This window comes from Heptranchias perlo, chromosome 17 (genome assembly GCF_035084215.1).
Source record: "Heptranchias perlo isolate sHepPer1 chromosome 17, sHepPer1.hap1, whole genome shotgun sequence".
Lineage (NCBI taxonomy): Eukaryota > Metazoa > Chordata > Chondrichthyes > Hexanchiformes > Hexanchidae > Heptranchias > Heptranchias perlo.
The window spans coordinates 51,204,237-51,231,223 of record NC_090341.1 but is presented as its reverse complement, the minus strand read 5'-3'; the positions used below and the strand labels follow the sequence as shown (position 1 = coordinate 51,231,223).

Genomic DNA, 26,987 nt, shown 5'->3' with positions numbered 1-26,987 from the left:
GGTTAGGGAGAGGAAAAGTTAAGCAGGATTCTTGCTCCTGATGCTATCAGTAAGCCCTGCTGGATAGTGGACATGGGTAAGGGCAACATGCAATGCCCCCACAGTCAAATAGCCTGCCACTGTTCACTGTCTAGGCTTACGTTTGAATAATGACCCCTTTGCCTAGGTAATGGAGCATTGCTGGCACCCATGAACTATACCCCATCAAAAGAGATATCACTTTCAAGAAAGGAGAGAAGGGAAAACTAGTATAATGCCAAGGATTGCGCTGTACTTCAGTAATTGTAGTGACTGCTTTTATACAATATACCACGCACCAGTCTAAACCAGAGAGTCATTTGAGGGTGGGGTTTTCTCCTGGTGGTTTGACCTCAGATCATCAGTGAGTGTGAGCGTCATGCATTGCTTTGTTTTTAAGTTTTTATTCTCTTTTGCTGCTTCAGTATCCACCAAGGTGTAACCCGCTGCACGAAGCACCATCCTGAACTACGCCTCACTTCTGTTTCCCTGTCTTTATTCATACTTATGGTTCTTCTCATTCTTAGAATACGTAGGTGACCTTCTTTCAAAGCTCCCTTCTGATTGCCTGCCATTCTCCTCACCTGGGATGGCTGGGACCCTGTGTTACTGTATTAATTTTCTAGTTACTGATTACATTGATCCCTCAGCGCTTGTTGCTGTCCCCTCCACACACAGTTCTCAACAGTCAGGGTGGAGAAGGGGAAGAGAGCTCACCTGACTATCCAGTGTGAATTTTTTTAAAGGGGCAGTAACCCAGGTAAATTTGCCCTGTGGGATGATGGCAGTTCATATTTGTACGTAGAGGGTGAATAAGGAGACAAACCAATGAGTGAGCAGGATTAAATCACTGTTATTGTCGGGAGCTGAGAAAAGGCATGTTTAGTGAAAAACAAAAGATTCAACAGTTATTTCTAATTTTGCATGCTTTCACTCATCGCAGCAGTTGTGCTGAGCCACGTGCAAATTGGCATAGGGACAAACAGATCAGAGAGTTAAATGCTTGGCTCAAAGAGTGGTGAGGGAGACGGGAGTTTCGATTCATGGGGTACTGGCAGCAGTACTGGGGAAAGAGGGAGCTGTTACATTGGGACGGGCTCCACTTAAAACCGGGCTGGGACCAGCGTCTTGGCGAATCTAATTACTAAGGCTTTAGACAGGACTTTAAACTAAAAAGTTGGGGGAGGGGGGTGGTCAAGTAAGGGGAAATTTAGAAATCTAATGAGAAAAGTCAAGGCAACAGAGCAGTGTAGTGATTTGGGTAAAGATAAGCAGAGTGTGGCAGGAAGGGACAGAGTTTATCAATAATAGAGCATTAACAAGTAAGGTCAAAGCAGGAAAAAATGGTAGAAAGTCAAAATTAAAGGCGCTTTATCTGAATGCATGGAGCATTTGTAATAAGATAGATGAATTCGTTGCACAAATAGAGATAAATGGGTTTAATCTAATAGTCATTACAGAGATATGGTTGCAAAGTGACCAAGATTGGGAACTAAATATTCCAGGATACATGACGTTTAGAAAAGACAGGTAGAATGGAAAAGGAGGGGAGTGTAGCCCTAATAATAAAGGATGACATAAGGATAGTGGTGAGAAAGGATCTTGGCTCGGAAGATCAGGAAGTAGAATCAGTATGGGTGGAAATAAGAAATAAAAAAGGGCAGGAAACACTGGTGGGAGTAGTTTATCGGCCCCCTAATAGCTAAACAGTTGGACAGAGTATTAATCATAAAATAATCGGAGCTTGTAACAAAGGTACAGTCATCATGGGGGAATTTAATCTTCATATAGACTGGGCAAATCAAATTGGCAAAGGGAGTTTGGAGGATGAGTTCATGGAATGATTTCGAGATGGTTTCCTAGAGCAATATGTCATGGAACCAACCAGGGAACAGACTATTTTAGATCTTGTATTGTGTAATGAGACAGGGTTAATTAATAATCTCACAGTAAAGGATCCTCTGGGGAAGAGTGATCATAATATGATAGAATTTCACATTGAGTTTAAGAGTGACATACTTAAGTCCGAAACTAGAGACTTAAATTTAAATAAAGCTAATTACATAAGTGTGAGGGGTGAGTTGGCTAAGGTAGATTGGGAAATTAAAGAGTATGATGGTTGAAAAACAATGGCAAACATTTAAAGAAATATTTCAATATTCTGAACAAATATACATTCCATTGAGAAATAAAAACTCCACAGGAAAAGTGACCCCCCCCCCCCCCCCCACCGTGGCTAACTAAAGAAGTTAAGGATAGTATTAGATTAAAAGAAGAGGCCTATTATCCTGCCAAGAAGAATAGTAAGCCTGAGGATTGGGAGAGTTTTAGAAACCAGCAAAGGACAACCAAAAAATTGATATAAAGGGAGAAAATAGAATATGAAAGTAAACTAGCAAGAAATATAAAAATGGATTGTAAGAGCTTCTACGAATATGTAAAAAAAGAGTAGCAAAGGTAAACATTGGCCCCTTAGAGGCTGAGACAGGAGAAATTATAATGGGGAATCAGGAAATGGCAGAGACGTTAAACAAATATTTTGTATCTATCTTCACAGTAGAAGACACGAAAAGCATACCAAAAATAGTGGGGAACCAAGGGGCTAATGAGAGTGAGGAACTTAAAACAATTATTATCAGTAGAGAAAAAGTACTTGAGAAACTAATGGGTCCAAAAGCCGATAAATCTACTGGACCTGATGGCCTACATCTGAGGGTTCTAAAAGAGGTGGCTGCAGAGATAGTGGATGCATTGGGTACAATCTTCCAAAATTCCCTAGATTCTAGAACAGTCCCAGCAGATTGTTAGCAAGTGTAGCAAATGTAACCCAGCTATTCAAGAAAGGAGGGAGAGAGAAAACAGGGAACTACAGGCCAGTTGGCCTGGCATCAGTCGTTGGGAAAATGCTGGAATCCATTATTAAGGAAGTGGTAACAGGGCACTTAGACATTATAATATGATTAGGCAGAGTCAACATGGTTTTATGAAAGGGAAATCATGTTTGACAAATTTATTAGACTTTTTTGAGGATGTAACTAGCAGGGTAGATAAAGGGGAACCAGTGGATGTAGTATATTTGGATTTTCAAAAGGCACTCGATAAGGTGCCACATAAAAGGTGGTTACACAAGATAAGGGCTCATGGGGTTGGGGGTAACATGAATAGAGGATTGGTTAATGGACAGAAAACAGAGAGTAGGGATAAACGGGTCATTTTCAGGTTGGCAGGCTGTAACTAGTGGGGTACCGCAAGGATCGGTGCTTGGGCCTCGGCCATTTACAATCTATATTAATGACTTAGATGAAGGGACCGAGTGTAATGTATCCAAGTTTGCTGATGATACAAAGCTAGGTGGGAAAGTAAGCAGTGAGGAGGACACAAAGACTCTGCAAAGGGATATAGACAGGTTAAGTGAGTGGGCAAGAAGGTGGCAGGTGGAGTATAATAAGGGGAAATGTGAGGTTACTCATTTTGGTAGGAAGAATAGAAAAACAGAATATTTTTTTAAATGGTAAGAAACAATCAAATGTCGGTGTCCAGAGAGACTTGGGAACAAGAAACACAAAAGTTAGCATGCAGGTACAGCAGGCAATTAGGAAAGCAAATGGCATGTTGGCCTTTATTGCAAGGGGGTTGGAGTGCAAGAGTACGTAAGTCTTACTACAATTGTACAGGGCTTTGGTGAGACCTCACTTGGAGTATTGTATACAGTTTTGGTCTCCTTATCTAAGGAAGGATATACTTGCCTTAGAGGTGGTGCAACGGAGGTTCACTAGATTGATTCCTGGGATGAGGGTTGTCCTATGAGAAATGGTCGAGTAAAATACTCTGGAGTAGAGAGCAGAGAGTAGATACTCTCTGGAGTTTAGAAGAATGAGAGGTGATCTCATTGAAACATATAAGATTCTGAGGGGGCTTGGCAGGGTAGATGCTGAAAGGTTGTTTCCCCGGCTGGAGAGTCTAGAACCAGAGGGCATAGTCGCAGGATAAGGGGTTGGCCATTTAAGACTGAGATGAGGAGGAATTTCTTCACTCAGGGTTGTGAATCTTTGGAATTCTTTATCCCAGAGGGCTGTGTTTGCTGAGTCATTGGGTATATTCAAGGCTGAGATAGATAGATTTTTGGACTCTAGGGGAATCAAGGGATATGGAGATCGGGCAGGAAAGTGGAGTTGAGGTCGAAGATCAGCCATAATTGAATGACGGAGCAGGCTTGAGGGGCTGTATGGCCCACTCCTGCTCCTATTTCTTATGTTCTTAAGTGAGGAACACTGAGGCGGGGAGTTGGGGGAATGATTATTGTTAGAGAACTGAGTTTCTGCTGCATGGAAACGGAGACCCCTCCCCCTTTACCAATTCTTGCGTTGTTTGCAGGAGCTGCTGGCCTTATTGAAGTGTGTGGAGGCTGAGATCTCTAACTGCGAGGTATGCCTTAAGGAGGAGGTGGAGAAGCGCAAGAAGTACAAGGTGAATAGAAATGATAACTGGTCTCTCTGACTCTGTCTCTCAGTGGATAAATGCACCGCCTACTACTAAGCCATTTATACTAGAAAGTTCCCCGAGTCCCCCATGGTGTGTGGTATTAGCTGATCTCAGTTAGGTGTCAGTAGGGGTATTATAATAGGATCAAGTGTTCTTGGCTAGGGTAGGGAAAAATCACATCAGGTTCCTGCTCCTAATCGCTGTCCAGTGACCCCTGCGAAAATGTGTGGGTGGGTGGAGGCGGGCAGCAAGTGAGGACAGGATTCGTCCCAACTGTGTTGGATCTCCACGGTCACACACTGTCAAACCTCACACATTCTTCAGTGACGACTGGGAAAGATGTGTTCAAGGAACTATAACCCAGCCTGGCAACGCAGAATGGACGATAGCGAATCAGCCGCCCATTTTACAACCTGTCCGATTTTGTTTTCCTTTGAAGTCTGTGGAAAAGAAAACTGGGCAGGGTGTTAAACCAGGCTGCTGATCTTTTTCACCCTCCTTAACTCCAGGAGAGGAGCAAAAGGGAGAAAAACTGAAGTAACAGTGGGAAGGGATTTTTTTTTGAAGTGCTAAGTGTGTAGTGAAGCTGCTCTGAGATGTAAAGACTAACAAACATTAGGTACATTACTGCTAGGCTTCGTTTGTTAAATTGTAACCGGTTTATTTGTTTTACAAATCTTTGCGAAGTTTAGCCAGTGAGTTTTGTGTTATTTCTGATCAGATTGATGATCAGCGAAGGACCCACAATTATGATGAGTTCATCTGTACCTTCATCTCGATGCTGTCTCAAGAAGGTAAGGGACTGTTTGCTGAAGCCTTTGAGGCTCTTTGGTTCCCTTTTCAATTGGGAAAGGCACCATTACATTATATCACAGGGGGTTAGTTCCATCCTGACCTGCTGCAGGTAAGTTTGTGTAATATCTTCCGTACGCAAGTATCTCTGCCTTATTGCATCCTTCAAGTGATGCTTTATGAACCTAATCCCTAACTTAGTGGGGATCAGTGAATGCTGTGCTTATAAGTTAGCAAATGTATTGAGTCATTTTTCTGCACCATTAAAGTAGTTGTGACCTCGTTGTGCAAGTGCAACTTTCTCCCATTCCTGACCCAGCCCGTACTCACTAGAAACTATTCTCCAGGTGGCCTAGCACTAACAGCAAGTATTGACTGACGTTTAATTGGGTTATCGTACCAAAGAACTGCGTGATGCAGTGGGTATGGCACAGGCCTTCCACCCTGAGTTCAAATCCAGCCCTGACAGATGGCATGAACGTTTCCTCTTTTTGCTGGCTGTACAGAAAGTGGGCTTGGGCCCTCATTTTGGAACAAATTGGCAGCCTCACTCAGAAGGGCCACCAGTTACTGGTTTGGGAATTGGAAAAATGGTGTATGGGCTGCTGCTTTGACAACGGGTGCTGAGTAAATGAAGCGTTACTCTGTGTCCAACCTGAGCGTATTGATGCTAGAAATCCATTCCCCAGTGCTGAAATCTCTCTTAATTAGCACAAAATTCACAGAAGGAAACTCTAATTGGGAAAGGCAGTGGCAATCTTACTCCGAGAGCCCTTGAGCATGGGTGCTGTTGGAAATGAAATGTTGGAGTGAGAGAACCTGTAGACGAGTCCTTAAAGCAGATATTAGAAGTCGCTCAAATGGTCCACCCTGCTACACAGAAAATGCAACGTTAGGATACAAGCTTATATGGAGGGTGCAAATAAAGAAGAGATTTCACATCTAATTCTTTGAATGGAAATCGCCCTTCTCATGCACCTGCCCAACTAATTCCTGCCCGTCCCTTCCAGTCTGAACGTTTTGTATGTAATTTGATGTCAGTGTTGTTCAAAATTGCGTTGATTGTATTTTGGGTAGGTTGGATGGTAGTTAACCCAGGGATTAGCAATGCTGCTGGCTAGAGGGGGCGTGCCCCTTATCGTGACGTGGAAGGGTTACTGGACCAATATCATCACTGCTCAGGATGAATTCCAATCTAACCGACTGACGGATTTGAGAGTTATTGATCACTGCTATCTAATTCGCCCAATAGGAATGCTGGCCAGCCTCGTGGAACAGAACATCTCCGTGCGGAGGAGACAGGGCGTGAGCATCGGGCGCCTCCACAAACAGCGCAAGCCGGACCGGCGGAAACGTTCCCGGCCGTACAAAGCTAAGCGGCAGTGACACTTGCGACCGGCGAAAGCCCAGGCACCCATGCCTTCAGCATCGGACCCGTCCCTGCAAGACTGACTAGCAGCTCTGGTTACCAAGGAGTGCAGGATTCAGCTGGTGGAGCTGCTTGCTCCCATCACAGACTCTTGACAGGAACACAGGATGATTACACTAACTTTGGATCTGGTTTGGAAAATGAAGCCGTCACAGTCCAGCGAAACTAAGCATGGGATCAGTCAATGAGTGGGGCCAGTGATATGAAGCAGCTGCTTGTACAGAATCTGTTTGCTCTTCCCAGCACTGTTCAATGCTTGCAAGCAGGACAGTACCAAAGTACATGGGGATTACAACCTTGGTCTGATCCTCTACTGTGTATGAACTGTCTGAATTAGCTCCATTTATTTTTTTTCTCCGTCCTGTATCATCTAAATTCAAGCTTTCCTCTAAATTCCCTGCCGTCTTTGGGAGTGCTTTTATATTGGGGACTGTTTAAAGGATGACTGTTACACACCTGGCCGCTGACCGACTGAGTGCTTGAAGGGACTAGGTTGCTGGACGTACGACAAGCAAACGTGAGAATAAGCGAGGACTGTGGAATAAAGCCCGTTTGTTCAGAGGGTACTGATTCCGATCTTGAATTAAATGCCAGTTCAAATTAAAGAGCACTTTTTTGTAAGTTGGGTGGAGTCAGTGATCAATTGAAACAAATCTGGATTATAAAATAGATTATTGCTGTGGTTAAAAAGAAATGGTCATTTAGTGCAATTGTATTGTGTTGATGTCTGATTCAGCTCCAGTTTGAACACACGGTGACTACTATTAACCAGAAGCTAGATCTCCTGTGGTGTTACTCACAAGTAGTCAGGAATGCACTTTCTGATGTTTGCATTGGTTCTGCTGACTGCAGTCTCCCTATCACTGTAATATAGCAAATTTACTGAAGCAATACATAACATAATCCACACAAGGTAAAAATATTACACCTCTTACTGACACTGAAAGAGACAGGCCTCAGAGGTATAATATCTGTAATACCATTTACCAACCACTTTACAAAAGTTAAGATACAAGTAACCTTGTTTTTCTCCCCCCAAAACCTCATATTCCCAGTTATTTACATTATAAAAATATATTTTGCTCTACTTCCGACGGTGGATTTGCAGTATTTCCTTGAGATGGATGTACTTTATTTTGAACAGTTATCATTTCCGTGGTCCAGGTGTACACAACTGAGTAACTCCAGCTGCAATAACTAAGATCAGTGCCAAAGTGCCTCTTAAACGGTCCCCTCAGATCTAGGCGCAAACATCAGTTCCCCTCAGTGATATAAACAAAAAAAAACCTCATCCCAAAGAACTCAGTCAGCTCAGAATTTTTAATTTAATGGATTAAAACCTGAAGAAAATATTTTTTTCCAGCACATGGTGTTGCCTGTATTGGAGAAGAGTTGAAAGTGGTGTATCCCAGGGGTCAGACCTGGGTCCACTGTGGAGTAGGAGGGGATCAGTTACATCTTAAAGTACCGAACTGTGGTCCCTGCCCGACTCCAGTCGTCTTTGTGACCCATCTGTCTACAACGAGCCGAAAGCAACACGGGTAGCATGAAACTAGTTCTCTGTGTATATATCGATAATTTGTACTTGGGCATTGGGAGCACAGTGGCAAAATCTACTGACAACACAAAAGCAGGGAGGTTGGCAAACAGCGAGGAGGACTGTGAAAGACTTGAGGATATAAATAGAGTGGGCAGACAAGTGGCTGGTACAATTCAATGTGGAGAAGCGTTTTGGGAAGAAAGACGAGGAATGGTAATATAGATTCAATGGAAAGACCGTGAAGAATGTGGATGAGGGCAATACCCAAGAGTGAAAATACATAATTCCATGAAAGTAAGATAGATAAAGCTACAAAAAAGGCCAATCGCAGCTTGGGCTTTATGAGTAGGGACATAGAGAACAAGAGTAAAGAAATAAAACCTGGTCCTACAGACACTCGCAAACAGTGGAAAATACGGACAGGTCACGTCAAATATTTGGGACTGTCATTATAAAAGATACAAGAGGCACTCTGAAACGACGGACACTCGCAATAAAAGTGTCCCCTGATCATTTGTATAAGTGATAACCCGTCAGGAAGCTACTAACAACCAGTTCAAATACCATTTATATCTGTGAAGAAATGGCTATTATACCCTGGTACTTGGCTGTATAATTTAGTACTCTAGTGTTAGAAAAAATGTGTCTGAATTCATTGATTGTGATATCTGATGGTTAATCATAAAGAAGTTTAACTTCTTTACTCAGAGTGGTAAGAATGTGGAACTTGCTACCACATGCAGTAGTTGAGGCAAATAGCATAGATGCATTTAAGGGGAAGCAAGATAAACACACGAGGGAGAAAGGAATAGAAGGTTATGCTGATTGGGTTAGATGAAGTAAAGTGGGTGGACCATAAACCTGTTGCGCCGAACGGCCTGTTTCTGTGCTGTAAACACTTGTAATACTATGTGATACCCCAAAGTCCTACTGGTTGGGAATTTACACAGCCTCTACTCCAGGGTCCTGTTGGGTGGTGAATTCATTTCTCACTACGTGTCAGTCTGGCTCAGTTGACTGCAATCTTTTCAGAATATTGTGGGTTCAGGACCAGTCTGTTGCATAATTTTCAGTGGAGTGCTGCAATTGTTGGAGGTGCCGTCTTTCAAATGAATTATCAAACAAAGGCTCCGTCAGCCCGTTCGGGTGGATGTAAGAGAACCCATGACATTATTTGAAGAAGGGCAAGGAGTCCTGATGTTCGAGCTAACATTTCTCTCTTAACCAATGCCACTAAAATGATAATAACCGGTCATTCGTTTCACTTGCCGTTTGTGGAAGCTTGCTGTCCGCGACCTATCTGCTGCATTGACTGCAAAAGTAATTCATTGGGATGTCACGAGGATGTAATGAGGTGCTATATAAATGCAAGTTCTTACTTTTAACAGGTTCCTGCTAATTGTAGCATACGAAATCGGGGGCTAGATAATATATTTAAACTTGACACATCAGAGAGGGGGCGAGCGGCTCAGTAAATACGTGGTCAGCCCTGTGTCCTTTCTAAATGGCAATTTGCATTCTCTTCGGTTACGTGGTTTAATAAAAATGAATCCACAAGAAAACAGTTGATGGAAAAGTTGTGCCGAATTTAAGCAAACTGACAAAAACATTCAGAAAACAACTGCAGAAAGAGGAGAAGGGGCCCGTTGGGGAACTGCTCTCATGTCAGAGGCCGCTACAGCTCACCATACGCTAATTTTCTTCCGGACCATTGGACCTGTAGGGATAAAAGTTGGTAACCAGTTACATTAGGATTCAATAAAAGATAGTAACTTCTTCAGACTATTTGCAGTCAATCAAAATTCCTCTTAATCGTAAATCCGTATGATTTTTTTTCGTCAAGTGGACATTCGTCACGTTCAAGGCGAGCCAGTCAGGCTCGACAGCTCAAACCCATCCTCAATCAAAATCCACAGAACCTGCCTTTTCCCCCGGTGATCACTCAGGAGTGGGAATGCTGGCGGAGATTCCCCCTGCCCAGCCGAGAGGAGCTCGGGCCAGTTCGAGCAGCAGGATGAGATCGGGGATTGAGGTGGGGACTTCATTGTCTATACGGCCTTGCCATAACAGACCCTGCCTCAACTCCGGTCCAGGGACACAACACATTGCCGATTGGACAACTACCCATTGTTAAGGATGCAATTACTTACAAAGGTTGCCACAGACATCTTCCTCCATCCAGTATCTTAAGGCATTCATATTCAGCTCTTGGTATGGATTATCAAACTGAGCAGGGATCCTAGGTTTACTGGTTGGATAGGCACCTACCCATTTGGAAAAGTAGAAAATATGATCAAATTATTTTTCATATACAGGTTGTCTTCACATAGAAACAACCAAAACTATTTGTAACTGAGGCAAACCTGGCTTCAGCTCAGTATACTCGTCCTCCAGGTAGTCACTAATCTTCGACATCGGGACACTGCTCAAACAGCCATCATAGCGAAAACGTGAGCACAACGCTTTATAAACAGGCGGAGAGCCTAAACATTGGCAATACAAAAAATGAGCTGGGTTATTAGGAGACAAAGTTTGCAGGAAGAATCACAGAGCCCTCAATCTATGGTCACAGATTCCATTTCAAGTCAATAATGCCGAGACAGTTTTAAAAGGTGGCATTACTCTGGGAGAACGAAATGACCAGCCGACGCTATGCTTTTTCAAATCAGCCACCGCAGCGGCACCGAAACCAATCACCACCCCCAGTCCCACCGACTGTAATCACCACCCCCAGTCCCACCGACTGTAATCACCACCCCAGTCCCACCGACTGTGGGAGAACCGTCACCACACGGACTGCAGCGGTTCAAGAAGGCGGCTCACCACCACCTTCTCAAGGGCAATTAGGGATGGGCAATAAATGCCGGCCTTGCCAGCGACACCCACATCCCGTGAACGAATAATTTAAAAAAATCAACAACCCCAGTCCCACCGACCAATCAATCTCAGTCACCTATTGTAATCACCACCCCTGGTCCCACCTACTGTCATCACCAACCCTGGTCCCACCTACTGTAATCACCACCCCCAGTCCCACCGACTGTAATCACCACCCCCAGTCCCACCTACTGTAATCACCACCCCCAGTCCCACCTACTGTAATCACCACCCTACTGTAATCACCCATTCCAGTCCTACCGACTGCAATCATCACCCATTCCAGTCCCACCTATTGCAATCACCCATTCCAGTCCCACCGACTGTAATCAAACACAGTCCCACCGACTGGAATCACCCACTCCAGTCCCACCTACTGTAATCACCACCCACAGTCCCAACTACTGTAATCACCCATTCCAGTCCCACCGACTGCAATCACCCAGTCCAGTCTCACCTACTGTAATCACCACCTCCAGTCCCACTTACTGTAATCACCACCACCAGACCCACCTACTGTAATCACCAACATCAGTCCCACCTACTGTAATCACCACCCCAGTCCCACCGACTGTAATCACCACCCCCAGTCCCACCTACTGTAATCACCACCGTCAGTCCCTCCAACTGTAATCACCACCTCCAGTCCCACTTACTGCAATCACCATCCCCAGTCCCACTTACTGCAATCACCAAACCCAGTCCCACCTACTGTAATCACCCATTCCAGTCCCACCTACTGCAATCACCCATTCCAGTCCCACCTACTGTAATCACCTACTCAGTTCCCACCTACTGTAATCACCCACTCCGGTCCCACCAACTGCAATCACCCATTCCAGTCCCACCTACTGCAATCACCCATTCCAGTCCCACCAACTGGAATCAACCCCAGTCCCACCTACTGTAATCATCCACTCCAGTCCCACCTACTCTAATCACCGACTCCAGTCCCACCGATTGTAATCACCCATTCCAGTCCCACATACTGTAATCAACCCCAGTCCCACAGACTGCAATCACCCATTCCAGTCCCACCTACTGTAATCACCCATTCCAGTCCCACCTACTGTAATCACCACCCACAGTCCCACTTACTGTAATCACCCATTCCAGTCCCACCTACTGCAATCACCCATTCCAGTCCCACATACTGTAATCAACCCCAGTCCCACCGACTGCAATCACCCACTCCAGTCCCACCGACTGTAATCACCCACTCCGGTCCCACCGACTGCAATCACCCATTCCAGTCCCACCTACTGTAATCACCACCCCCAGTCCCACTGACTGTAATCACCCATTCCAGTCCCACCTACTGCAATCACCCATTCCAGTCCCACATACTGTAATCAACCCCAGTCCCACCGACTGCAATCACCCATTCCAGTCCCACCGACTGTAATCACCCACTCCGGTTCCACCGACTGCAATCACCCATTCCAGTCCCACCAAGTGTAATCACCACCCCCAGTCCCACCTACTGTAATCACCACCCCCAGTCCCACCTACTGTAATCACCACCCCCAGTCCCTCCTACTGTAATCACCACCCCCAGTCCCACCTACTGTAATCACCACCCACAGTCACACCTACTGTAATCACCACCCCAGTCCCACCTATTGTAATCACCACCCTCAGTCCCACCTACTGTAATCACCACCCCCAGTCCCACCTACTGTAATCACCACCCCAGTCCCACCAACTGTAATCACCCACTCCAGTCCCACCTACTGCAATCACCCATTCCACTCCCACCAACTGCAATCACCCATTCCAGTCCCACCTACTGTAATCACTCATTCCAGTCCCACCGACTGCAATCACCCACTCCAGTCCCACCTACTGTAATCACCCACTCCAGTCCCACCTACTGTAATCACCCACTCCAGTCCCACCGACTGTAATCACCTGCTCCAGTCCCACCGACTGTAATCACCCACTCCAGTCCCACCTACTGTAATCTCCAACTGCAGTCCCACCTACTGTAATCACCAACCCCAGTCCCACCTACTGTAATCACCAAACCCAGTCCCACCTACTGTAATCACCAAACCCAGTCCCACCTACTGTAATCACCTACTCCAGTCCCACCGACTGAAATCACCCACTCCAGTCCCACCTACTGTAATCACCCACTCCAGTCCCACCTACTGTAATCACCCACTCCAGTCCCACCTACTGTAATCACCTACTCCAGTCTCACCGACTGTAATCACCCACTCCAGTCCCACCTACTGTAATCTCCAACCGCAGTCCCACCTACTGTAATCACCTACTCCAGTCTCACCGACTGTAATCACCAACCCCAGTCCCACCTACTGTAATCACCAACCCCAGTCCCACCTACTGTAATCACCAACCCCAGTCCCACTGACTGCAATCACCCATTCCAGTCCCACCTACTGTAATCACCCACTCCGGTCCCACCAACTGCAATCACCCATTCCAGTCCCACCTACTGCAATCACCCACTCCAGTCCCACCTACTGTAATCACCTACTCCAGTCCCACCTACTGTAATCACCCATTCCAGTACCACATACTGTAATCAACCCCAGTCCCACAGACTGCAATCACCCATTCCAGTCCCTCCTACTGTAATCACCCACTCCAGTCCCACCTACTGTAATCACCTACTCCAGTCCCACCAAGTGTAATCACCACCCCCAGTCCCACTTACTGTAATCACCAACCGGAGTCCCACCTACTGTAATCACCAACCCCAGTCCCACCTACTGTAATCACCCATTCCAGTCCCACATACTGGAATCAACCCCAGTCCCACTGACTGCAATCACCCATTCCAGTCCCACCTACTGTAATCACCCACTCCGGTCCCACCAACTGCAATCACCCATTCCAGTCCCACCAAGTGTAATCACCACCCCCAGTCCCTCCTACTGTAATCACCACCCCCAGTCCCTCCTACTGTAATGACCACCCCCAGTCCCACCTATTGTAATCACCACCCTCAGTCCCACTTACTGCAATCACCATCCCCAGTCCCACTTACTGCAATCACCAAACCCAGTCCCACCGACTGTAATCACCCATTCCAGTCCCACCTACTGCAATCACCCATTCCAGTCCCACCTACTGTAATCACCTACTCAGTTCCCACCGACTGTAATCACCTACTCCAGTCTCACCTACTGTAATCACCCACTCCAGTCCCACCTACTGTAATCTCCAACCCCAGTCCCACCGACTGTAATCACCAACCCCAGTCCCACCAACTGTAATCACCCATTCCAGTCCCACCTACTGTAATCACCACCCCCAGTCCCACTTACTGTAATCACCCATTCCAGTCCCACCGACTGCAATCACCCATTCCAGTCCGACCTACTGTAATCACCACCCCCAGTCCCACAGACTGTAATCAACCCCAGTCCCACCTACTGCAATCACCCATTCCAGTCCCACCGACTGCAATCACCCATTCCAGTCCCACCAAGTGTAATCACCACCCCCAGTCCCATTTACTGTAATCACCACCCCCCGTCCCACCTACTGTAATCACCACCCCCAGTCCCACCTACAGTAATCACCACCCCCAGTCCCTCCTACTGTAATCACCACCCCCAGTCCCTCCTACTGTAATCACCACCCCAGTCCCACCTACTGTAATCACCACCCTCAGTCCCTCCTACTGGAACCACAACCCCCAGTCCCACCGACTGCAATCACCACCCCAGTCCCACCTAATGTAATCACCACCCTCAGTCCCTCCCACTGTAATCACCACCCCCAGTCCCACTTACTGCAATCACCAAACCCAGTCCCACCTACTGTAATCACCCACTCCAGTCCCACGAACTACAATCACCCATTCCACTGCCACCTACTGCAATCACCCATTCCAGTCCCACCTACTGTAATCACCTACTCCAGTCCCACCGACTGTCATCACCCACTCCAGTCCCTCCTACTGTAATCTCCAACCGCAGTCCCACCTACTGTAATCACCAAACCCAGTCCCACCTACTGTAATCACCCATTCCAGTCCCACCTACTGTAATCCCCCACTCCAGTCCCACCTACTGTAATCACCCACTCCAGTCCCAACTACTGTAATCACCCATTCCACTCCCACCTACTGTAATCACCCACTCTGGTCCCACCGACTGTAATCACCACCCCCAGTCCCACTTACTGTAATCACCCATTCCAGTCCCACCTACTGCAATCACCCATTCCAGTCCCACATACTGTTATCAACCCCAGTCCCACCGACTGCAATCACCCATTCCAGTCCCACCTACTGTAATCACCCACTCCAGTCCCACCGACTGTAATCACCAATCACAGTCCCAACTACTGTAATCAGCACCCTCAGTCCCTCCTACTGTAATCACCACCCCCAGTCCCTCCCACTGTAATGACCACCCCCAGTTCCACCGAATGTAAACACCACCCCCAGTCCCACCTACTTTAATCACCAACACCAGTCCCACCTACTGTAATCACCACCCCAGTCCCACCTACTGTAATCACCACCCCCAGTCCCACTTACTGCAATCACCATCCCCAGTCCCACTTACTGCAATCACCAAACCCAGTCCCACCGAATGGAATCACCCATTCCAGTCCCACGTACTGTAATCACCTATTCAGTTCCCACCTACTGTAATCACCCACTCCGGTCCCACCGACTGCAATCACCCATTCCAGTCCCACCGACTGCAATCACCCATTCCAGTCCCACCTACTGCAATCACCCATTCCAGTCCCACCTACTGTAATCAACCCCAGTCCCACCTACTGTAATCACCCACTCCAGTCCCACCTACTGTAATCACCCACTCCAGTCCCACCGACTGCAATCACCCATTCCAGTCCGACCTACTGTAATCACCACCCCCAGTCCCACAGACTGTAATCAACCCCAGTCCCACCTACTGCAATCACCCATTCCAGTCCCACCTACTGTAATCACCCACTCCGGTTCCACCTACTGTAATCACCCACTCCAGTCCCAACTACTGTAATCACCCATTCCAGTCCCACCTACTGCAATCACCCACTCCAGTCCCAACTACTGTAATCACCCATTCCAGTCCCACCTACTGTAATCACCCATTCCAGTCCCACCGACTGCAATCACCCACTCCAGTCCCACCTACTGTAATCACCCACTCCAGTCCCACCTACTGTAATCACCCACTCCAGTCCCACCGACTGTAATCACCTGCTCCAGTCCCACCTACTGTAATCACCCACTCCAGTCCCACCGACTGTAATCACCCACTCCAGTCCCACCTACTGTAATCTCCAACTGCAGTCCCACCTACTGTAATCACCAACCCCAGTCCCACCTACTGTAATCACCAAACCCAGTCCCACCTACTGTAATCACCCACTCCAGTCCCCCCTACTGTAATCACCCACTCCAGTCCCACCTACTGTAATCACCTACTCCAGTCCCACCGACTGAAATCACCCACTCCAGTCCCACCTACTGTAATCACCCACTCCAGTCCCACCTACTGTAATCACCCACTCCAGTCCCACCTACTGTAATCACCTACTCCAGTCTCACCGACTGTAATCACCCACTCCAGTCCCACCGACTGTAATCTCCAACCGCAGTCCCACCTACTGTAATCACCTACTCCAGTCTCACCGACTGTAATCACCAACCCCAGTCCCACCTACTGTAATCACCAACCCCAGTCCCACCTACTGTAATCACCAACCCCAGTCCCACTGACTGCAATCACCCATTCCAGTCCCACCTACTGTAATCACCCACTCCGGTCCCACCAACTGCAATCACCCATTCCAGTCCCACCTACTGCAATCACCCACTCCAGTCCCACCTACTGTAATCACCTATTCCAGTCCCACCTACTGTAATCACCCATTCCAGTCCCACATACTGTAATCAACCCCAGTCCCACAGACTGCAATCACCCATTCCAGTCCCTCCTACTGTAATCACCCACTCCAGTCCCACCTACTGTAATCACCTACTCCAGTCCCACCAAGTGTAATCACCACCCCCAGTCCCACTTACTGTAATCACCAACCGGAGTCCCACCTACTGTAATCACCAACCCCAGTCCCACCTACTGTAATCACCCATTCCAGTCCCACATACTGGAATCAATCCCAGTCCCACTGACTGCAATCACCCATTCCAGTCCCACCTACTGTAATCACCCACTCCGGTCCCACCAACTGCAATCACCCATTCCAGTCCCACCAAGTGTAATCACCACCCCCAGTCCCACTTACTGTAATCACCACCCCCAGTCCCACCGACTGTAATCACCACCCCCAGTCCCACCTACTGTAATCACCACCCCCAGTCCCTCCTACTGTAATCACCACCCCCAGTCCCTCCTACTGGAATCACCACCCCCAGTCCCACCTACTGTAATCACCACCCACAGTCCCACCTATTGTAATCACCACCCCCAGTCCCTCCTACTTTAATCACCACCCCCAGTCCCACCTACTGTAATCACCACCCCAGTCCCACCAACTGTAATCACCCACTCCAGTCCCACCTACTGCAATCACCCATTCCACTCCCACCTACTGCAATCACCCATTCCAGTCCCACCGACTGTAATCACCCACTCCGGTCCCAGCTACTGCAATCACCAAACCCAGTCCCACCTACTGTAATCACCCACTCCAGTCCCACCTACTGTAATCACACACTCCAGTCCCCCCGACTGTAATCACCTGCTCCAGTCCCACCTACTGTAATCACCCACTCCAGTCCCACCGACTGTAATCACCCACTCCAGTCCCAACGACTGTAATCTCCAACTGCAGTCCCACCTACTGTAATCACCAACCCCAGTCCCACCTACTGTAATCACCAAACCCAGTCCCACCTACTGTAATCACCCACTCCAGTCCCACCTACTGTAATCACCCACTCCAGTCCCACCTACTGTAATCACCTACTCCAGTCCCACTGACTGAAATCACCCACTCGTCTCACCGACTGTAATCACCCACTCCAGTCCCACCGACTGTAATCTCCAACCGCAGTCCCACCTACTGTAATCACCAACCCCAGTCCCACATACTGTAATCAACCCCAGTCCCACTGACTGCAATCACCCATTCCAGTCCCACCTACTGTAATCACCCACTCCGGTCCCACCTACTGTAATCACCCACTCCAGTCACACCGACTGTAATCACCCACTCCAGTCCCAACCACTGTAATCACCCATTCCAGTCCCACCAACTGCAATCACACATTCCAGTCCCACATACTGCAATCAACCCCAGTCCCACCAACTGCAATCACCCATTCCAGTCCCACATACTGTAATCAACCCCAGTCCCACCAACTGCAATCACCCATTCCAGTCCCACCTACTGTAATCACCCACTCCAGTCCCACCTACTGTAATCACCCATTCCAGTCCCACATACTGTAATCAACCCCAGTCCCACTGACTGCAATCACCCATTCCAGTCCCACCTACTGTAATCACCCACTCCGGTCCCACCTACTGTAATCACCCACTCCGGTCCCACCTACTGTAATCACCCACTCCAGTCCCAACCACTGTAATCACCCATTCCAGTCCCACCTACTGCAATCACCCATTCCAGTCCCACATACTGCAATCAACCCCAGTCCCACCAACTGCAATCACCCATTCCAGTCCCACATACTGTAATCAACCCCAGTCCCACCAACTGCAATCACCCATTCCAGTCCCACCAACTATAATCACCCACTCCAGTCCCACCGACTGTAATCACCAAACCCAGTCCCTCCTACTGTAATCACCCACTCCAGTCCCACCTACTGTAATCACCCACTCCAGTCCCACCTACTGTAATCACCCACTCCAGTCCCACCGACTGTCATCACCCACTCCAGTCCCACCTTCTGTAATCTCCAACCCCAGTCCCACCTACTGTAATCAACCATTCCAGTCCCACATACTGTTATCAACCCCAGTCCCACCGACTGCAATCACCCATTCCAGTCCCACATACTGTAATCAACCCCAGTCCCACCGACTGCAATCACCCATTCCAGTCCCACATACTGTAATCAACCCCAGTCCCACCTACTGCAATCACAAATTCCAGTCCCACCTATTGTAATCACCCACTCCAGTCCCACCTACTGTAATCACCACCCACAGTACCAACTGCTGTAATCACCCATTCCAGTCCCACCTACTGCAATCACCCATTCCAGTCCCAACTACTGTAATCACCCATTCCAGTCCCACCGACTGCAATCACCCATTGCAGTCTCACCTACTGTAATCACCAGCTCCAGTCCCACTTACTGTAATCACCACCCCCAGTCCCACCGACTGCAATCACCACCCTCAGTCCCTCCTACTGTAATGACCACCCCCAGTTCCACCGAATGTAAACACCACTCCCAGTTCCACCGACTGTAATCACCACCCCCAGTCCCACCTATTGTAATCACCACCCCAGTTCCACCTACTGTAATCACCACCCTCAGTCCCACTTACTGCAATCACCATCCCCAGTCCCACTTACTGCAATCACCAAACCCAGTCCCACCGACTGTAATCACCCATTCCAGTCCCACCTACTGCAATCACCCATTCCAGTCCCACCTACTGTAATCACCTACTCAGTTCCCACCGACTGTAATCACCTACTCCAGTCTCACCTACTGTAATCACCCACTCCAGTCCCACCTACTGTAATCTCCAACCCCAGTCCCACCTACTGTAATCACCAACCCCAGTCCCACCTACTGTAATCACCCATTCCAGTCCCACCTACTGTAATCACCACCCCCAGTCCCACTTACTGTAATCACCCATTCCAGTCCCACCGACTGCAATCACCCACTCCAGTCCGACCGACTGTAATCACCACCCCCAGTCCCACAGACTGTAATCAACCCCAGTCCCACCTACTGCAATCACCCATTCCAGTCCCACCTACTGTAATCACCCACTCCGGTTCCACCTACTGCAATCACCCATTCCAGTCCCAACTACTGTAATCACCCATTCCAGTCCCACCTACTGCAATCACCCATTCCAGTCCCACCAAGTGTAATCACCACCCCCAGTCCCATTTACTGTAATCACCACCCCCCGTCCCACCTACTGTAATCACCACCCCCAGTCCCACCTACAGTAATCACCACCCCCAGTCCCACCTACAGTAATCACCACCCCCAGTCCCTCCTACTGTAATCACCACCCCTAGTCCCTCCTACTGTAATCACCACCCCCCGTCCCACCTACTGTAATCACCACCCCCCGTCCCACCTACTGTAATCACCACCCCCAGTCCCACCTACAGTAATCACCACCCCCAGTCCCTCCTACTGTAATCACCACCCCTAGTCCCTCCTACTGTAATCACCACCCCTAGTCCCTCCTACTGGAACCACAACCCCCAGTCCCACCGACTGCAATCACCACCCCAGTCCCACCTAATGTAATCACCACCCTCAGTCCCTCCCACTGTAATCACCACCCCCAGTCCCACTTACTGCAATCACCAAACCCAGTCCCACCTACTGTAATCACCCACTCCAGTCCCACGAACTACAATCACCCATTCCACTGCCACCTACTGCAATCACCCATTCCAGTCCCACCTACTGTCATCACCCACTCCAGTCCCTCCTACTGTAATCTCCAACCGCAGTTCCACCTACTGTAATCACCAAACCCAGTCCCACCTACTGTAATCACCCATTCCAGTCCCACCTACTGTAATCCCCCACTCCAGTCCCACCTACTGTAATCACCCACTCCAGTCCCAACTACTGTAATCACCCATTCCACTCCCACCTACTGTAATCACCCACTCTGGTCCCACCGACTGTAATCACCACCCCCAGTCCCACTTACTGTAATCACCCATTCCAGTCCCACCTACTGCAATCACCCATTCCAGTCCCACATACTGTTATCAACCCCAGTCCCACCGACTGCAATCACCCATTCCAGTCCCACCTACTGTAATCACCCACTCCAGTCCCACCGACTGTAATCACCAACCACAGTCCCAACTACTGTAATCAGCACCCTCAGTCCCTCCTACTGTAATCACCACCCCCAGTCCCTCCTACTGTAATGACCACCCCCAGTCCCACTTACTGCAATCACCATCCCCAGTCCCACTTACTGCAATCACCAAACCCAGTCCCACCGAATGGAATCACCCATTCCAGTCCCACGTACTGTAATCACCTACTCAGTTCCCACCGACTGTAATCACCCACTCCGGTCCCACCGACTGCAATCACCCATTCCAGTCCCACCGACTGCAATCACCCATTCCAGTCCCACCTACTGCAATCACCCATTCCAGTCCCACCTACTGTAATCAACCCCAGTCCCACCTACTGTAATCACCCACTCCAGTCCCACCTACTGTAATCACCCACTCCAGTCCCACCGACTGCAATCACCCATTCCAGTCCGACCTACTGTAATCACCACCCCCAGTCCCACAGACTGTAATCAACCCCAGTCCCACCTACTGCAATCACCCATTCCAGTCCCACCTACTGTAATCACCCACTCCGGTTCCACCTACTGCAATCACCCACTCCAGTCCCAACTACTGTAATCACCCATTCCAGTCCCACCTACTGTAATCACCCATTCCAGTCCCACCTACTGTAATCACCCACTCCAGTCCCACCTACTGTAATCACCTACTCCAGTCCCACCGACTGAAATCACCCACTCCAGTCCCACCTACTGTAATCACCCACTCCAGTCCCACCTACTGTAATCACCCACTCCAGTCCCACCTACTGTAATCACCTACTCCAGTCTCACCGACTGTAATCACCCACTCCAGTCCCACCGACTGTAATCTCCAACCGCAGTCCCACCTACTGTAATCACCTACTCCAGTCTCACCGACTGTAATCACCAACCCCAGTCCCACCTACTGTAATCACCAACCCCAGTCCCACCTACTGTAATCACCAACCCCAGTCCCACTGACTGCAATCACCCATTCCAGTCCCACCTACTGTAATCACCCACTCCGGTCCCACCAACTGCAATCACCCATTCCAGTCCCACCTACTGCAATCACCCACTCCAGTCCCACCTACTGTAATCACCTATTCCAGTCCCACCTACTGTAATCACCCATTCCAGTCCCACATACTGTAATCAACCCCAGTCCCACAGACTGCAATCACCCATTCCAGTCCCTCCTACTGTAATCACCCACTCCAGTCCCACCTACTGTAATCACCTACTCCAGTCCCACCAAGTGTAATCACCACCCCCAGTCCCACTTACTGTAATCACCAACCGGAGTCCCACCTACTGTAATCACCAACCCCAGTCCCACCTACTGTAATCACCCATTCCAGTCCCACATACTGGAATCAATCTCAGTCCCACTGACTGCAATCACCCATTCCAGTCCCACCTACTGTAATCACCCACTCCGGTCCCACCAACTGCAATCACCCATTCCAGTCCCACCAAGTGTAATCACCACCCCCAGTCCCACTTACTGTAATCACCACCCCCAGTCCCACCGACTGTAATCACCACCCCCAGTCCCACCTACTGTAATCACCACCCCCAGTCCCTCCTACTGTAATCACCACCCCCAGTCCCTCCTACTGGAATCACCACCCCCAGTCCCACCTACTGTAATCACCACCCACAGTCCCACCTATTGTAATCACCACCCCCAGTCCCTCCTACTTTAATCACCACCCCCAGTCCCACCTACTGTAATCACCACCCCAGTCCCACCAACTGTAATCACCCACTCCAGTCCCACCTACTGCAATCACCCATTCCACTCCCACCTACTGCAATCACCCATTCCAGTCCCACCGACTGTAATCACCCACTCCGGTCCCAGCTACTGCAATCACCAAACCCAGTCCCACCTACTGTAATCACCCACTCCAGTCCCACCTACTGTAATCACACACTCCAGTCCCCCCGACTGTAATCACCTGCTCCAGTCCCACCTACTGTAATCACCCACTCCAGTCCCACCGACTGTAATCACCCACTCCAGTCCCAACGACTGTAATCTCCAACTGCAGTCCCACCTACTGTAATCACCAACCCCAGTCCCACCTACTGTAATCACCAAACCCAGTCCCACCTACTGTAATCACCCACTCCAGTCCCACCTACTGTAATCACCCACTCCAGTCCCACCTACTGTAATCACCTACTCCAGTCCCACTGACTGAAATCACCCACTCGTCTCACCGACTGTAATCACCCACTCCAGTCCCACCGACTGTAATCTCCAACCGCAGTCCCACCTACTGTAATCACCAACCCCAGTCCCACATACTGTAATCAACCCCAGTCCCACTGACTGCAATCACCCATTCCAGTCCCACCTACTGTAATCACCCACTCCGGTCCCACCTACTGTAATCACCCACTCCAGTCACACCGACTGTAATCACCCACTCCAGTCCCAACCACTGTAATCACCCATTCCAGTCCCACCAACTGCAATCACACATTCCAGTCCCACATACTGCAATCAACCCCAGTCCCACCAACTGCAATCACCCATTCCAGTCCCACATACTGTAATCAACCCCAGTCCCACCAACTGCAATCACCCATTCCAGTCCCACCTACTGTAATCACCCACTCCAGTCCCACCTACTGTAATCACCCATTCCAGTCCCACATACTGTAATCAACCCCAGTCCCACTGACTGCAATCACCCATTCCAGTCCCACCTACTGTAATCACCCACTCCGGTCCCACCTACTGTAATCACCCACTCCGGTCCCACCTACTGTAATCACCCACTCCAGTCCCAACCACTGTAATCACCCATTCCAGTCCCACCTACTGCAATCACCCATTCCAGTCCCACATACTGCAATCAACCCCAGTCCCACCAACTGCAATCACCCATTCCAGTCCCACATACTGTAATCAACCCCAGTCCCACCAACTGCAATCACCCATTCCAGTCCCACCAACTATAATCACCCACTCCAGTCCCACCGACTGTAATCACCAAACCCAGTCCCTCCTACTGTAATCACCCACTCCAGTCCCACCTACTGTAATCACCCACTCCAGTCCCACCTACTGTAATCACCCACTCCAGTCCCACCGACTGTCATCACCCACTCCAGTCCCACCTTCTGTAATCTCCAACCCCAGTCCCACCTACTGTAATCAACCATTCCAGTCCCACATACTGTTATCAACCCCAGTCCCACCGACTGCAATCACCCATTCCAGTCCCACATACTGTAATCAACCCCAGTCCCACCGACTGCAATCACCCATTCCAGTCCCACATACTGTAATCAACCCCAGTCCCACCTACTGCAATCACAAATTCCAGTCCCACCTATTGTAATCACCCACTCCAGTCCCACCTACTGTAATCACCACCCACAGTACCAACTGCTGTAATCACCCATTCCAGTCCCACCTACTGCAATCACCCATTCCAGTCCCAACTACTGTAATCACCCATTCCAGTCCCACCGACTGCAATCACCCATTGCAGTCTCACCTACTGTAATCACCAGCTCCAGTCCCACTTACTGTAATCACCACCCCCAGTCCCACCGACTGCAATCACCACCCTCAGTCCCTCCTACTGTAATGACCACCCCCAGTTCCACCGAATGTAAACACCACTCCCAGTTCCACCGACTGTAATCACCACCCCCAGTCCCACCTATTGTAATCACCACCCCAGTTCCACCTACTGTAATCACCACCCTCAGTCCCACTTACTGCAATCACCATCCCCAGTCCCACTTACTGCAATCACCAAACCCAGTCCCACCGACTGTAATCACCCATTCCAGTCCCACCTACTGCAATCACCCATTCCAGTCCCACCTACTGTAATCACCTACTCAGTTCCCACCGACTGTAATCACCTACTCCAGTCTCACCTACTGTAATCACCCACTCCAGTCCCACCTACTGTAATCTCCAACCCCAGTCCCACCTACTGTAATCACCAACCCCAGTCCCACCTACTGTAATCACCCATTCCAGTCCCACCTACTGTAATCACCACCCCCAGTCCCACTTACTGTAATCACCCATTCCAGTCCCACCGACTGCAATCACCCACTCCAGTCCGACCGACTGTAATCACCACCCCCAGTCCCACAGACTGTAATCAACCCCAGTCCCACCTACTGCAATCACCCATTCCAGTCCCACCTACTGTAATCACCCACTCCGGTTCCACCTACTGCAATCACCCATTCCAGTCCCAACTACTGTAATCACCCATTCCAGTCCCACCTACTGCAATCACCCATTCCAGTCCCACCAAGTGTAATCACCACCCCCAGTCCCATTTACTGTAATCACCACCCCCCGTCCCACCTACTGTAATCACCACCCCCAGTCCCACCTACAGTAATCACCACCCCCAGTCCCACCTACAGTAATCACCACCCCCAGTCCCTCCTACTGTAATCACCACCCCTAGTCCCTCCTACTGTAATCACCACCCCCCGTCCCACCTACTGTAATCACCACCCCCCGTCCCACCTACTGTAATCACCACCCCCAGTCCCACCTACAGTAATCACCACCCCCAGTCCCTCCTACTGTAATCACCACCCCTAGTCCCTCCTACTGTAATCACCACCCCTAGTCCCTCCTACTGGAACCACAACCCCCAGTCCCACCGACTGCAATCACCACCCCAGTCCCACCTAATGTAATCACCACCCTCAGTCCCTCCCACTGTAATCACCACCCCCAGTCCCACTTACTGCAATCACCAAACCCAGTCCCACCTACTGTAATCACCCACTCCAGTCCCACGAACTACAATCACCCATTCCACTGCCACCTACTGCAATCACCCATTCCAGTCCCACCTACTGTCATCACCCACTCCAGTCCCTCCTACTGTAATCTCCAACCGCAGTCCCACCTACTGTAATCACCAAACCCAGTCCCACCTACTGTAATCACCCATTCCAGTCCCACCTACTGTAATCCCCCACTCCAGTCCCACCTACTGTAATCACCCACTCCAGTCCCAACTACTGTAATCACCCATTCCACTCCCACCTACTGTAATCACCCACTCTGGTCCCACCGACTGTAATCACCACCCCCAGTCCCACTTACTGTAATCACCCATTCCAGTCCCACCTACTGCAATCACCCATTCCAGTCCCACATACTGTTATCAACCCCAGTCCCACCGACTGCAATCACCCATTCCAGTCCCACCTACTGTAATCACCCACTCCAGTCCCACCGACTGTAATCACCAACCACAGTCCCAACTACTGTAATCAGCACCCTCAGTCCCTCCTACTGTAATCACCACCCCCAGTCCCTCCTACTGTAATGACCACCCCCAGTCCCACTTACTGCAATCACCATCCCCAGTCCCACTTACTGCAATCACCAAACCCAGTCCCACCGAATGGAATCACCCATTCCAGTCCCACGTACTGTAATCACCTACTCAGTTCCCACCGACTGTAATCACCCACTCCGGTCCCACCGACTGCAATCACCCATTCCAGTCCCACCGACTGCAATCACCCATTCCAGTCCCACCTACTGCAATCACCCATTCCAGTCCCACCTACTGTAATCAACCCCAGTCCCACCTACTGTAATCACCCACTCCAGTCCCACCTACTGTAATCACCCACTCCAGTCCCACCGACTGCAATCACCCATTCCAGTCCGACCTACTGTAATCACCACCCCCAGTCCCACAGACTGTAATCAACCCCAGTCCCACCTACTGCAATCACCCATTCCAGTCCCACCTACTGTAATCACCCACTCCGGTTCCACCTACTGCAATCACCCACTCCAGTCCCAACTACTGTAATCACCCATTCCAGTCCCACCTACTGTAATCACCCA

General features: G+C 49.3%; 1 protein-coding gene across 2 annotated transcripts in view; it reads left to right on the top strand.

Moving 5' to 3' along the window:
- The window catches only part of bap1 (BRCA1 associated deubiquitinase 1), a 55,230-nt gene extending 47,888 nt beyond the window's left edge, over window positions 1–7,342 (top strand). Inside the window, exons 15-17 of one of the 2 annotated variants that reach the window (XM_067998984.1) lie at window positions 4,393–4,485; window positions 5,222–5,294; window positions 6,545–7,342. In XM_067998984.1, the coding sequence (XP_067855085.1) occupies window positions 4,393–4,485; window positions 5,222–5,294; window positions 6,545–6,678 (300 nt within the window). In that variant the 3' untranslated portion in view covers window positions 6,679–7,342. The remainder of the gene's footprint in view (window positions 1–4,392; window positions 4,486–5,221; window positions 5,295–6,544) is intronic. The other variant, XM_067998985.1, reaches the window with a different exon arrangement.
- Window positions 7,343–26,987: the final 19,645 nt, after the last annotated feature.